This window comes from Podarcis erhardii, assembly GCF_964252035.2.
Source record: "Podarcis erhardii genome assembly, chromosome: 17".
Classification (NCBI taxonomy): Eukaryota; Metazoa; Chordata; class Lepidosauria; order Squamata; family Lacertidae; genus Podarcis; species Podarcis erhardii.
In genome coordinates, this window is record NC_138515.1 from 27,734,259 (window position 1) to 27,748,503 (window position 14,245).

A 14,245-nucleotide genomic window follows, 5' to 3' on the forward strand; every position below is an offset into this window, starting at 1 on the left:
CCATTCAATTTAATAGAAATTAGACATGTCTAGAAAGGCACTGTAAATTCCAAAGCACCTGAGGCAGAAAATCCTACTAGCACATCTCCCCTTGCCTGGCAGTAAGAAATGCAATCATAGTAAAGTACGGTAAATAGCTAACCGCTTGCTACCCTCTCATAACACCCAAATTCTCACTCTGCCTAGTGGTAGAACCAGTACCGCTTGGTAGGAACAATTAGTGAGAACAGGGGTGAGTATCAATTTGGTTTATCTCTGTAGATCACAGCATTATAACGGTTGACGTCATAACCTCTTAAAATAAGACACGAGATTCTCCATCACGGATAGGGCTGCCATCTTTGTTCTGGCAAAATACAGGACAGGATGGCGGCATGAAAGCAGGAGCAGGATGGATGTTGGGGAGATTTTCATTTCCACCTGATGCTGAAATGACTTCAAAGCAATCCATTACAATCTCTTATTGCAACCTAACCGGATGGCCCCTCTGGAATTTGTCACACACACACACACACAAATTTGCAAATCTGTCTGTGCTTTGCTACCCAGAGCTGAAATACGTGACTTTTCACACACATGCAGTACTGTACAGCAATGCATGCAGGCCAGAGCAAAATTAACAAATAATGTATATATATGCTTATATACATTATACATTATATATAATTATATATAATGGTGTTGCCGATTTTATCTATGTTTTATTGATAATTATTTTATCATGTACAGCGCTTGGAGATTTTTCTGGTTAAGCAACATATATATATATATATATACATACATATACATATATGCATATATATATATATATATATATATATATATATATATATATACACACTAAATACACAAATCACCCCTTTTTAATACAATAATAATCTTTAAACATTGCCTGTTGCTTTCCTGTGCCCACAGTGTTTTTCCTGCATTATCTAGCTGCAATTAGGGGTGTGGTGGAATGCCATTACATTTTCATTTAAGGAACTGAAACCCAGGCATCTTTGGAAATCTTTTCCTGCAAGAGTGCTTGTCATTCTTCCCTCTTCCAGAGGCTAGTCCCCTAAATATTCCCCTGGTGCCGTCTTCCCAAAGCCCGAGAAGCTTCTGCCCAGCTTAGGGAGAAAGGCATGATTTCCCTCGCCTCTGGCCCTACCTGTTCCCCTAGAAAAAAATTCACTGCAGAGCAATGGTGATGTCATCAAGTTGTTGGGTTTCAGATGGATTGAAGAGAGACACAGGGAGCTCACCTGCTTCGCGTGAGATTTTAACGGCGCTTGTGTCTCCCACCACGAGAAAACGGATGAGGTGGCAGGGTTTAATACTGACATGCCCTCCGACGTTCCTCAGAAACTGTGAACCTGCTATCTATGCCCAACCTGTATCTATGTTTAAATAAACCACATATCACACAAAAGGCTTAGTAAACCACCAGTTGCCTCATTCCAAAAGAAAGAAAAGCTAGGCCTATGCTGGACTCTTGGGAATTTTCATGGCTCAAAAGAATTGCAGAGCACACAACACTAGGCCAAAGCCTCTAAGATTCAAAATAACCATTCTTATTCTGCTTACACATTTCTGATATTATCAGTCCAAAATTGTAAAACAGAAAAGCACACATCAGTGTGTGGACTTGGAGACAGGTTTAAAAACATTTTAGTTATTAGGAAATTATAATGCTTTTCCTGTTATGTTGTGGGTGAACATATCAGACGACACAGCGATTCTTCAAACAGCTCTTGTTTATTTACAGGCCAGCACAGAACTGAACTGAAGGGTTCAATCAGCCTGCTTATATAGAGCTCCAGTACAATGTAACTGTTACAATTTTCTAAAACTATCCAATCACTGAACGTCACTTTCGATCCCTTATTTGCATAACTATCTACAGTATCCCCCTGCTGGCCCAGGGTGAGAGCTTCAGTACATAACATTTCCATTCATTGCTTTGAAGTCCAACCTGAGGGAAGGGTTAGAGCATCTTCTCTGCATGGAGAAGGCTCCACCAGATAGAGCTGAGAATGTTCCAGAATAAAAGTCCATGGTTCTGTCTTCTTCCTTGTTACGTCACTGCATGGTGCTGTTTCAGATGAACTACACAGGATTCTTCTCACAGATACAGTGGTGTTCTTGGTGGCATGACACTGGTTTCAGTTCTCCTGCTGCAAGAGTTGCACATTCATCATCCGCCGCTTTTGGTCTCATTGCAAAGCTGTAAAAACAGAATGCAGCAGAACTGTGAAGCTGACCATGTTTGCTACAACTAAGTATAATGGCTGATCATTGGCTAAGGCCCTGATCAGCAGCTCCTTTCCTGAGAAGGCTAACTTTGATGGAGAAGCAGAGGAAGGGGTTGTGTGGATCAAAGCCCCAGACATTGCCCACTCAAAATGGCCAGTTCCCAGTGTTGCTCCTCCATGCTCATTTTGCTTCTCAGGTGAGTACTTAGGGGAACCAGATGGCACTAGTAAATGGACAGGAGGTGCCTTGTTGGCCAGCTTGTTAACTCCCTCAGCTTAAAAACTCCCTAGGAACATCTAAAAACTCCCTGGAGATGTTGTCCTCAGCTTTTTCAGGCTCAGGTCCCACCTTCACCCCCAACCTGCAACATGATGTGAGGTTGTAAGTTGCTTTCTGTTTCACTTTTCTGAGAAAACTGACTAATCAATAGCTTCCTCATAGTTAAACCAATTTAAATAAGCCACCACCATGGCTTCAGATGATGCTTTGATGGCAGCAAATTAGTGACGCCACCAGACAAGGTTCAGACAATCAAACAAACCATAATTTAATAAACTGTGCAGACAAGGCCAACATAGTAGAAAACACTTGTGTTCTAATCACTAAGCAAAGGAAGAAACACAAGGTTTTTAAATCTGTGCAGTACAGGATGTGTCATAGGGAACGACAGGTAAAATAGGTAAATGACCCCTGGATGGTTAAGTCCAGTCAAAGGCGACTATGGGGTGCGGCGCTCATCTCGCTTTCAGGCCGAGGGAGTCAGCGTTTGTCCACAGACAGCTTTCTGGGTCATGTGGGTCACAACTAAACTGCTTCTGGCGCAACAGGACACCATGATGGAAGCCAGAGTACACTGAAACGCCATTTACCTTCCCGCTGCAATGGTACCTATTTATCTACTTGCACTGGCGTGCTTTCAAACTGCTAGGTTGGCAAAAGCTGGAATAGAGCAACAGGAGCTCACCCCATCGCATGGATTTGAACTGCTGATTGGAAGAGGGAATGAATGCAGCGTATGGCGAGTGGAATTCAACCATGATTAATAACAGGGGAGGGATTCTGGCAGAGAGTCTCGGTGTAACACAAGGACCCGATTTACCGTATATGTAACATTAAACCAAGGTATGACTTAGCACAATTGCACAAGCATGTGGACACTGCTGTGGGCTAACCCATCATTTGGATTAGTATATGATTCAGACTCTGTCACATGGTTTGTCTTTTTCAAAGCAGGACCTTGTGGGATTACCAGCTTCATATAACCAACATGCTTAAGTCTAAATGCATGAAGGGGTTAATTCCAAAGAGTAAGCTGTCCTGCCAGACTTCACCTAGGACACTTCCCCTCACCTTGGGAGGAAGCCCTGTTGGGACTTAGCATTACATGTGAACTGAGCCTAGAGATGTTACGGCAGTGTCCTTGTTTTCATCTGTGAGATGTTGAAGAATATATCTTCAGGAGTAATGCAGAAGAGGGAATTCTGGCAGATGCAGCTTGCCATGCCGACATAAGAAAAGTTGTGTTTGCTGAAATTACCACTTCTTGACAATAACTCAATATGCAGGATACCCTTTTTGGCATCAAGTCATCCTGAGCATCATCTTATCTTAAGGTATTCCAGTACTATATACAACAGAGAGGGACGGGGGTGGCACTGTGGGTTAAACCACAGAGCCTAGGACTTGCTGATCAGAAGGTCGGCGGTTCGAATCTCCGTGACGGGGTGAGCTCCCGTTGCTCAGTCCCTGCTCCTGCCAACCTAGCAGTTCGAAAGCACGTCAAAGTGAAAGTAGATAAATAGGTACCACTCCGGCGGGAAGGTAAACGGCGTTTCCGTGCACTGCTCTGGTTCGCCAGAAGCGGCTTAGTCATGCTGGCCACATGACCCAAAAGCTGTACGCCGGCTCCCTTGGCCAATAAAGCGAGATGAGAGCTGCAACCCCAGAGGGCCAGTGAGTGAAGACGATGCCCCATGGAGGATGTAACCCACCCACCATAAGAAGGGTGAAAGAGAATATCACACATACAGGTTATTCCTGAGTTCTGTGCCGTCGGTCCATAGCCATTTGTTTTGAGCCACTGTATACGTCAGTCCAATGAAATAAGAACCCATTGCAGTTTTATTCTGAATAAACTCCTGGCAAGAGAAGAATGAATGAATGAGGAAAATCAGGGCAGAGGAAATTACAACTGGCAAGGATGGCCAGATGAAAAGGATGCTATTTTCCAGCTCCCACTAAGACAGAAGAATCTATTTGTGCCTTCAAGGACAATGATTCATTCAGACCACATGAAAATGATACCACACTTTTCGTCAATCTAGTAGCTTCCAGATGCTTTTGGCTACAACTCCAGCCTGCTGAAATCATCTGGAGGCCACCACGCTGTTGAAGACTGTCTTAAAGGTTGTTCCCAGGACACTTAACAAACTACAATTCCCATGATTCTTTGGGGAAATTCATGTACTTTAAATGTGACTTGGATGTGCTTTACAGGTATGGTGTGAATTCTGTGCAAGATGTTCTCAACTCTCCTCATCCCTGGTTAAAGAAATTTAACTCCAGTGGCACATTTTTTCTCCCATCAAAGTGAGCTCAATCTTACCAGTTCCTTTCTATCACTGATGATCGCTAGGTCGGAGCTCCATTGCATGCAATCTAATCGGCAGTGGAACCAAACCTCTTTGGTTTCAGTAAACCAAAATTCACTCCCTCTGTGTCTTTCCCATGTAGGAGGCTTCTGAGGAATCTGGACTGCAGCATGATAAAAGCAGATGAACACATCAAGAACTCAATATTAATAATGAAAATTCCAACTCAAGAAGGGAATGGTGACACACAAACTGTCACCACCAGAGAGGACTTTGGCCCCATTCTAATGCCATCTTAGGTGCCTGCTTGCTGCTTTCCTAAACCCCCAGCCTGGCATTCTTAATCTTTCTGTAACTGCATGCATGCCTCCACTGAGGGGCAGGTGGGGTAATTTTGTGTATGTCCCTCTTCCTTCAATGAGTGGACAGAGAGAAGATCTACAACAAGGTTCTTAGGCCTCCCGCTGGATATATGGAAGGTTAAATTGAAAAAAGGCAGCGTAGTTTAGGAGTATTGGTTTAGTTACATATTTATCTACCAAATATGCCAACTGTGTTCCTTTGCTTTCTGAACCCCGGTATGTTCGCTGAACATGTATTGGCAAGGAGTCCCATCCGAAGGCAGTCCTGTTTAGGGAAGTTTTTAATGACTGGTATTTTAATGTACTTTTAATCTTTCGTTGGAAGCTGCCCAGAGTGGCTGGGGAAACCCAGCCAGATGGGCGGGGTATACTGTAAATAATAAAGTTGTTGTTGTTGTCCCTATTACAACTGTGTTCCAGGACCCACTCACAACCTCTGCATGTTCATAATTAAACCACATCCACATCATACAATTAAAGCAGTATCGTCCCACTTTAAACCATCGTAGCTTCCAGCATATACAAAAACATAATAAAACATTTTTTAAAAACTTCCCTATACAGGGCTGCCTTCAGATGTCTTCTAAAGGTTGTATAGTTACTACTATTCCCAGAGATGTGGATTTTCATATGTTACTGGTGCCACAAAAGAACCGCCTACAGGGAGTTGCCAGAACATTCAGGGTGCCAGAATGATGCAGCTTCAATATCATTATTGTGACTGTATGTGTGTGTATGTGCCTGCCTCCCTGCCTGTTTTCCATCTCCTCAATCTGTACATTTAAAAATAAACAATTTATTATGAAAAGCATTAAAAGTCTCCAATGCTCTCTCCCGACTAGAAAATAGATCCATAACACCTCTTTTCTTTTTTTACAGCACAATATAATTAATACTACTGGTTTCTGTTTCCAAATATTCAAATGATAATGATACCTGTGGTTGCAATTGTAGCTCTTCCTTCAGGCAGGTTAGTAGTAATCAGCAGTTCTGAAAACGAATACATTTTTTGCCTCTATTAATAAACTTTGAAAAGCTGTACAACTGTAGTATTCTTCTACAGTATTTAGATTTGGGGTAAATTTTGATAGGTATTTCCAAAAATACCGTACTTTGGATTCAATCTGGACTGAGTTAACTATTCACTTTTCATTTCATTTCTATACTGCTTTATACTGGGGGGTGTCTCAAAGCAGTTTACAACCTACATCAAAACAGCAAAAAAAAAATTCAAAATAATATCTTACTGAAGAAAGTCAAATATAAAGTATACATTTAAATACAATTAACATTCATTCAAACATAAGTAACAGGAAACAAAAAAATTGTGCTGCTCTGGTTCGCCAGAAGCGGCTTAGTCATGCTGGCCACATGACCCAGAAGCTGTACGCCAGCTCCCTCGGCCAATAAAGCAAGATGAGCGCCACAACCCCAGAGTCGTCCGTGACTGGACCTAATGGGCAGGGGTCCCTTTACCTTTACCTAAAAAATTATCCTAAACGGTTTTTTACAAAAAAAAACTACAGAGGAGGTCAACTGCAGAATGCATGTTTAGCAGAGCAAAGTTAACAAATAAATCTTGAACATTTCAAAAGAAAGCATTATTAAGTGAAGTCAAATATAAAAGGTACATAATTGTAATTAGTTCCCACTGAAATCAACCAGTTTTATGTCATGATTAACTTTTCAAACTATTTTTAAAAAATTGATTTCAATACTGTAGAGCCTGAATGAATCATGACTTCAAGCTATAGCTGCAAAGATCTCTGGAGAGAGAGAGAGAGAGAGAGAGAGAGAGAGAGAGAGAGAGAGAGCGCTTTCAGTCAACACCTAATCTTTATGCCCTGTGAAATACTGTATACTCGGAGTCGAGAGTGGATTTCATGCTCTTTATTCAGCTCATAGTGGTGAGGAGGAATGGAAGTTCCCCCAGAATGTCTGCCTTATATACATTATTTACAAAATGGGCCCCACGTGACTAATTCCCCCCGGCTAATTCCGGGATTCTCCTGTAGGCCAATCAGGTTGCGGATTCACTTCCACCTGGAACTGGATTGGGTGGTTTCTGTGGACCAATCAGACTGCTGCATTCTGGACCCTATTGTTCTAGGACCAATCAGACTGCTGCATTCTGAATCCTATTGTTCTAGGACCAATCAGACTGTTGCCTTTTGGATCCTACTCAATTCAGTACATAACACCCTGCTTGCATCAGGGATGAGCACTACTTTTAAGCCCCTGAGTGGAACCAATTCCAGAGCGACTTGCATTGGTGTCAAATGTAAAAAGGTTCAAAATGCACACATCCATGGCTTTACCTGACCCACACTTGATGTCATAATATGAGACAGACGGACATGGCTGGGGGGAAATGGTGTCATGGGCCAAATTAGAACTCCTGACTAACCTAGATTGGCCACTGTTCTGGAGATTCTGCTTCCCTGTTGTATAAGTAAAGGTAAAGGTAAAGGGACCCCTGACTATTAGGTCCAGTCGTGACCGACTCTGGGGTTGCAGCACTCATCTCGCTTTATCGGCCGAGGGAGCCGACGTACAGCTTCCGGGTCCTGTGGCCAACATGACTAAGCCGCTTCTGGTGAACCAGAGCAGCACACGGAAACGCCATTTACTTTCCTGCCAGAGCAGTACCTATTTATCTACTTGCACTTTGATGTTCTTTCGAACTGCTAGGTTGGCAGGAGCAGGGACCGAGCAACGGGAGCTCACCCCGTCACGGGGGTTCGAACCGCCGACCTTCTGATCGGCAAGTCCTAGGCTCAGTGGTTTAACCCACAGCGCCAGCCGCATCCCACCTGCGTTGTATAAGTATTCTCCTTTTATTCTATCCTGTTTGGTGAAGAACCATAGCTGTCAACGTTTCCCTTTTTTTTAAGGGAAATTCCCTTATTCCAAATAGCATTCCTCGCAAGAAAAGGGAAAAGTTGACAGCTATGTGAAGAACCATTTCTTTTCTATTGGCTGTAATTGTTTCAGCATCACTTCCCACCCCCCACCCCGCCACCAAACTGACTGGTGCTTCTCTCTACTTCCTGTCATATGGATTATTTCAGCCAGTCAGGAACTGCATCATGGAAACCTGAGGCTTTTCTCTTGGGCATGGTTGGCCAATTGGTGTTAAAGAGGGACAGGATCTTTTTTATGTATGCTACCACAGCAGCAAGAATTCTTCTGGCAAAGTATTGGAAGATGCAAGAACTACCTACTCTGGAAGAATGGCAAACAAAGGTGACGGACTTTATGGGACTGGCTGAGATGACTGGCAGAATCCGCGACCAGGGGAAGGAGACAGTGGAAGAGGACTGGAAGAAATTTAAAATATATCTTAAAAACTGTTGTAAAATTGAGGAGTGTTAAGATGTCAAGGGGTAAGAAGCAGAGAATTACAGCTGTAATTAACAAATTAAAGAAAACTTAATGAAAGGGAATTATAGATAAATTGACTAAAGGGTTGCTAAAGAATCGTAAAACAAGGATGCAGTGATGGGGAGGTATGGGGAAGTCGAAGGAAAGAAGGTGCATGAAAATAAGATTATGAAGTTATACATGTTTAAATGTTTTGTATGTTTTTGTTTTGTGTTTCGCTTGTCTTTATTATGTGTTTGGAAAATGAATAAAAATTATTATTTAAAAAAAAGGAACTGCATCATGAACAGAATGATGTCTCAGATTTGTTAGCAAATCAAATTTGGCTATATTATGATGTCACCATATTCAAAAGAGGAAAAGGCTTTCTGATGTAGTACCGTGGCTGAGCCTTGCCAATTAGGGTGCGCATAGAGTGTGACATCACAACATTATGTAGTCAATCAAGGTTGGATATGTGACCGCGTTACTGATTCACTGCAAAATAAAGTCAAATAAGAGTGACAGCAAATCAGGACTATTTCATCATTGATCGATGAGTGTTGTGGAAACGGTGAAAAAAAGAATTGCATTAAGGAGGGAAAGGATTTGCTGAATTAACTAACTGAATTGGAATACAAAAAAGGGAGGTGTGAGGAAGTCAGAGAAATAAGCAAATGAAAAACAAGACATGAAAAGATTGATTTGTTTTTTACTTTGTATTTTTTCTTTTTTCTTTGTTCCTTTTTTTTCTTATTTTGTAACCTTTTTGAAAATTTTTGAAACTCTAATAAATATCTTTAAAAGAAAAAAAAGAATTGCATTTTTCAGCAAGAATGTTTGCAAAACCCTTCTTTATTTAAGCTCAGAGATTCCCCAGAGAACTGCTGTAGTTTTACCTGTGTAATTCTCCTCAGGAATGAAGCTGAAATTTCCCCTAGGGAAGATCTGTGGAACTGAAAACAAGAACATTTGGAATGGCATCTGTCTGATGAGCACTCCTTAAAAAGGCTGCTAAAATTCAGTATGCATGCAGTCATATTTCCTTGTCGGCTAGGACAGCAAGTCTATCAAAAGCACTAAGAGCAGATGATAAGTCCCCTAATGGCCTTAGGCAAGCCTCTGTTTCTGTCAGTCCCTTATCTGCACTATTGGGATAATAATGGTCACTTGATGGCACTGAGGGATGACTGAGGGATGTGTACAAAGGCACTTTGAAGCACTCAGCTTGCAGGATCAGGACAAAGGCCTATCTGGTCCAGCACCCTGTTCTCACAGTGACCAGATGCCCTAAGCATGATGTGAGTGCAATAGCACACTCCTCGCTCGTGTTGCCTAGCAACCGTCATATCGCTTTTAGTCATTGTTAGCCTTGCCTTACATGAAGCTGACTAAACCTCTTTTAAGGCCGTCCAGGTTTGTGGCCATAATAGCATCTTGCAAAAAACGATTTCCATGGTTTGATCTATGCACCTCATAAAGAAAGACTTCCTTTTGACTGTTCTGAATTTCCCACCATTCAGCTCCCTTAGTGCTTCAATATTATGAGAGAGGGAGGAAAAATCCTACTTCCTTTGTGATGCCTCCCTCGCCTTTACCTTTTCCCAAGGTAAAAAGTCCATCACGCTTTAACATTTCCTCATGGTGGGCTTGTTCCAGCCTATTCATCGTGTTCCTTGACCCTTTCCACACCTTTTTGAGGTGTCGAGATCAGAACTGTACACGGTATTCCGGGTGTGGGCTCACCACAGATTTGCTAAAAAAAGGCATTATAATATTGGCAGCTTTCATTTTTATTCCTTTCCTAGTAACCTCCTATTCAACTTTTTCACAGCACTAAGGGGACATTGTCATTGACACATACAGAATACAATAAAAATGATGGATATGACAAGTGAAAATAAATATGAAAGTAGAAAGGCAGCCTTGAAACTAAAGTCTGACCAATACTTACTGAAAACAAGGAACAGGGATGTCCCTGTAAGCTTGAGCAACAAGAGGGTTATTCCAGGAACAATATGCTGCCAACCCATGTTGGCTAATCTGAAAGAGTTCAGTAGTGCTTCATTAGCAACCAAAGATCATGGTTTATGTCACATGTAATAGCAAGCTTATTGCATCCATGTTGCATCCAATCCAATGAAAAATAAATTGTGCTTAAAACAAGCCCCATTGAAGCCAATGAGTTATTAGTCACACAGTTACCTTAAGCATTAACTTTAGCTGGATAGGATCAAAGGATCCTCAACAGACCGGCTCTTTCAGATTTATTACAAAAGTAATATTGATTGAAGTGTAAATATAAATTAACCCCCTCTCCTGATGGACAGTATTTCAGGATTCAGATTACATTTCTTTAAAGCTCAATATATCCCACAAGTAGAATTAAGAACCCTCTGTTTAATATAATATTCAATCTACTACAATAGGTAAGGCTATTCCCCCCCCCTTACAATGCTCATTATTTTCTATAACCTATAATCAAAACAAATGACTGTATTTGTTGGATAGTATAACCTCCAAGTGTCCTGATTTTCCTGGGACAGTCCCGGAATTACAGAAGCTGTCCCAATTCTGATTTGATCTCAGAATGTCCCGGTGTTCTATTTTCGTCCCCTCCATGTCTGAGAGAACAATTAAAAGTGGTATGTGTATAGGTGCAAAAACAGAGTCCTGTTTATACTGAAAGTAAAATACCTGCACCAAATGAAGGAAATAGTTAAACTGGCATTCAAAGCCCTTCCTATAATTTTGAAGGAAAATGTCACAAATCCATTTTAACTTCTTTAATTGCAATGCATTAGAAGCCCGTCATTTCTTAGGAAACATGTAAAGTGTTTATTCCTTTATTGTAAATGGAGCCTTAAAACTGTCTACTCAGAAGTAAGTCCCACTGTATTCAATTGAGTTTATCCCAGGTAACTGGGTAAAGACTGTTCAGCAAACCTAAGTATTTTTTACTCAGAACTAAGTCCCACTGAGTTCAATAGGATTTATTCTCTTGTATGTTCCTGATCATTCTCACAGTTCCTATTATTATTATTATTATTATTATTATTATTATTATTATTCCCCACCTTTTTTCCCACCTTTTTTCCCGACTCAAGGCAGCTTGCAGATTTTATTTCATTCCATTTATCTGTAGGCGTTGTACATAATCCCCTCCCTCACACATTTTTTTCTTTACAACAATCCCGTGAGGTAGGTTCAGCTGAGAGGCTGTAATCCCCTTATTTTCATCTGAGAAATGTTGGAAGGTATGAGATAGATCTCCTTTTCATTTTTTCTTAATTCGTCTAATCCTTCTTCAGTTGATCCTATTTTCCTTTAAAATGACCAAGCCATGTTGTGTGTGTGTGTGTGTGTGTGTGTGTGTGTTGTATTTGATAGAAAATATACTCACACTCTTCTATAAAAAGAAAACCAGATGAGAAGCAAATGTTACCTATTAGAAGGACTCTGTAAAGATGAGAACGCTTTCCGCTTCAGTTCAGACCGTTTGATTTTCGCACCTTGTTTTGTCGATATTCTGTGTGATCCTGCCTTTAGCCCTCCACTATGAGAGAGGGGAAATATTTCTTCTCCTTCCCTCTCTTGGTAAGCCAAAGTCCTGGCTGACGGTTCTATCTCTTTTTCTTCCTCCTCTGTGTCAACATCCCAGTTATGACATACATCATTTTTTCCTCTCTCTCTCTCTCTCTCATGGCTTCCTGCTGACCGAGACCTTTGGAAATCAGGCTAAAGTTTGGCTGGTTCACAAAATTGCGTAACGCTGCAGATCGGGTGTTTGGGGAACTAACACTTTTTGGTAGTTCTTCCCACCCTCCAGTGTATATTTCAGAAATATTTTGAATAAAGAAAAGCGAGTGTCTTATTTGATTGTACACTCTGAAACAGGCTCCCCCAATCCAGAGGTTGGGCGTTCACTGTGGCATAGCCTAATCCTGATTAAATTAAATCCTAATCCCAGTAGTGATGTATGGAAGTGAGAGCTGGACCATAAAGAAGGCTGATCACCGAAGAATTGAAGCTTTTGAATTATGGTGCTGGAGGAGACTCTTGAGAGTCCCATGGCCTGCAAGAAGATCAAACCTCTCCATTCTGAAGGAAGTCAGCCCTGAGTGCTCACTGGAAAGACAGATCCTGAAGCTGAGGCTCCAATAATTTGGCCACCTCATGATAAGAGAAGACTCCCTGGAAAAGACCCTGATGTTGGGAAAGATGGAGGGCACAAGGAGAAGGGAACGACAGAGGACGAGATGGTGGGACAGTGTTCTCAAAGTTACCAGCATGAGTTTGACCAAACTGCGGGAGGCAGTGGAAGACAGAAGTGCCTGGCGTGCTCTGGTCCATGGGGTCACGAAGAGTCGGACACGACTAAACGACTAAACAACAACAACAATCAAATCTAGCTGGATTTTTGGCTGCGTACATTTGGTTCTCCACCCTGCACTCAGTTCACCCTGCACACCCTGGGAACAGCTTTGACAGGCCGGCTAATCAGATGAGGGTAGCCGATGGGTCTCAAACCCTGAATAAGTTAGGGATTTTCCCTGCAGGCTCCAGTGGATTCAGTGAACGAGACCAATAGTGGGTCCAATGGTCAAGAAGGCAGTGCTTGCATGTGCTGTAAAGGGCAGATGGGGCTCGTCAGTTTGGAAAGGTAGCATATCTAGGAGAAATAAAACTACGAGGAGTAAACCTACACAAAACAATAGTCCCTATGATGGTTGGACGGCACTTTGTAAGCCTCCTTCCGGTAATCCCTGCAGCCACACAGATGCCAACCATATTGCTCTACTTTCCGTTGGACCACATCAGCAAGGCTGAGACAGGGGTCTTGTCATTTGGGTAGCCCAGGACTGCCATACACGCTACCCAAATTTGCACCCCAGGGAGGTCACTTTGGCATAGCTGTCAACTTACAGATTTGAAAATAAGGGACTAGCAGCCTCAAAAATAAGGGATCAGCAGCCAAAATAAGGGATTTTAGTCAACCAGCTGAAATACGAAGTTAAAAGGGACCAGATAATTTGGGAGAGCAGTGCCGGTTTTTAGCCTTTCATTTCCAGAGGTTGTTGCTCAAGACACCAGCTGATGAAACTACAAGCAGCAACCACTTTCGTGCAAAACAAAGTCTAAGCTACAAAGATGCAGCTGCAGTTCTGTATCTTTTCTCTCGTGCTCCATCTGCAGCTTTCAGTTCCATCAGGCGGGGTGGGAGGAAGAGAGGGGTGGGGGGAAATAGCGCCTGAAGTAAACCCGCAGATCAGACCATCTATGCTACTCTACCACTACAAATCTATGGGAGAAGCACTTGCAGTCCTTCCTCCGCTTTCCCCCTCCGGAGAGGGGTGGGACAGGCAGCCAAGCAACACAGTTGGAGCCTCCCTCCTCCCTGGCTGGCAGGGAGGGAGGGAGAGAAGCTGCTTCCTTTGAAACCCGGGAAATTTAAGGAACATTATCAATAAGGGACAGCAGCAGGACACGCCGCTGGGATAAGGGAGTTTCCCACCAAATAAGGGACGGTTGACAGCTATGCACTTTGGTGCCACTATTGTGGCAGTTTGATGTCACCCCCAAAAGTGCACTCCATTGTCTCTGGAGACTGACGAATGCCCGCAACAACACCACATTCCTGTTTACTCTGGCTCCAGTGCGCTCCCACCACTGGTGTTTGAAGCCATGGGC

At 42.4% G+C, this 14,245-nt stretch overlaps 1 protein-coding gene and 1 long non-coding RNA gene across 3 annotated transcripts in view; both read right to left on the minus strand.

Moving 5' to 3' along the window:
• LOC309332618 overlaps window positions 1-14,245 on the minus strand; it is an 86,616-nt gene that overhangs the window by 23,913 nt on the left and 48,458 nt on the right. The window lies entirely within an intron of this gene.
• Window positions 1,722-12,381, minus strand: LOC309332458 (C-type lectin domain family 5 member A-like). 2 transcript variants are annotated; one of them, XM_081845676.1, is made up of 7 exons: window positions 11,958-12,381; window positions 10,509-10,597; window positions 9,454-9,510; window positions 6,128-6,181; window positions 4,844-4,992; window positions 4,267-4,376; window positions 1,722-2,209 (listed from the first exon to the last, which is right to left on the minus strand). In XM_081845676.1, exons 2-7 carry the CDS (start codon window positions 10,585-10,587, stop codon window positions 2,092-2,094), a joined length of 567 nt encoding a protein of 188 aa, XP_081701802.1. In that variant the 5' UTR covers window positions 10,588-10,597; window positions 11,958-12,381; the 3' UTR covers window positions 1,722-2,091. The 2 variants fall into 2 exon arrangements, with proteins under 2 accessions (XP_081701802.1, XP_081701801.1); XM_081845675.1 differs by having other exon boundaries at window positions 12,000-12,375.

Bases quoted from the DNA above. Each gene is read 5' to 3' on its own strand.
- LOC309332458 (XM_081845676.1), bottom strand. From the start codon at position 10,587: ATGGGTTGGCAGCATATTGTTCCTGGAATAACCCTCTTGTTGCTCAAG. The intron at 4,993-6,127 runs GTATCATTATCA...ATCATGCTGCAG, and splicing joins AGCTACAATTGCAACCACAG to TCCAGATTCCTCAGAAGCCT. The intron at 2,210-4,266 runs GTATGTGTGATA...CTGTTTTTACAG, and splicing joins ACAGAACTCAGGAATAACCT to CTTTGCAATGAGACCAAAAG.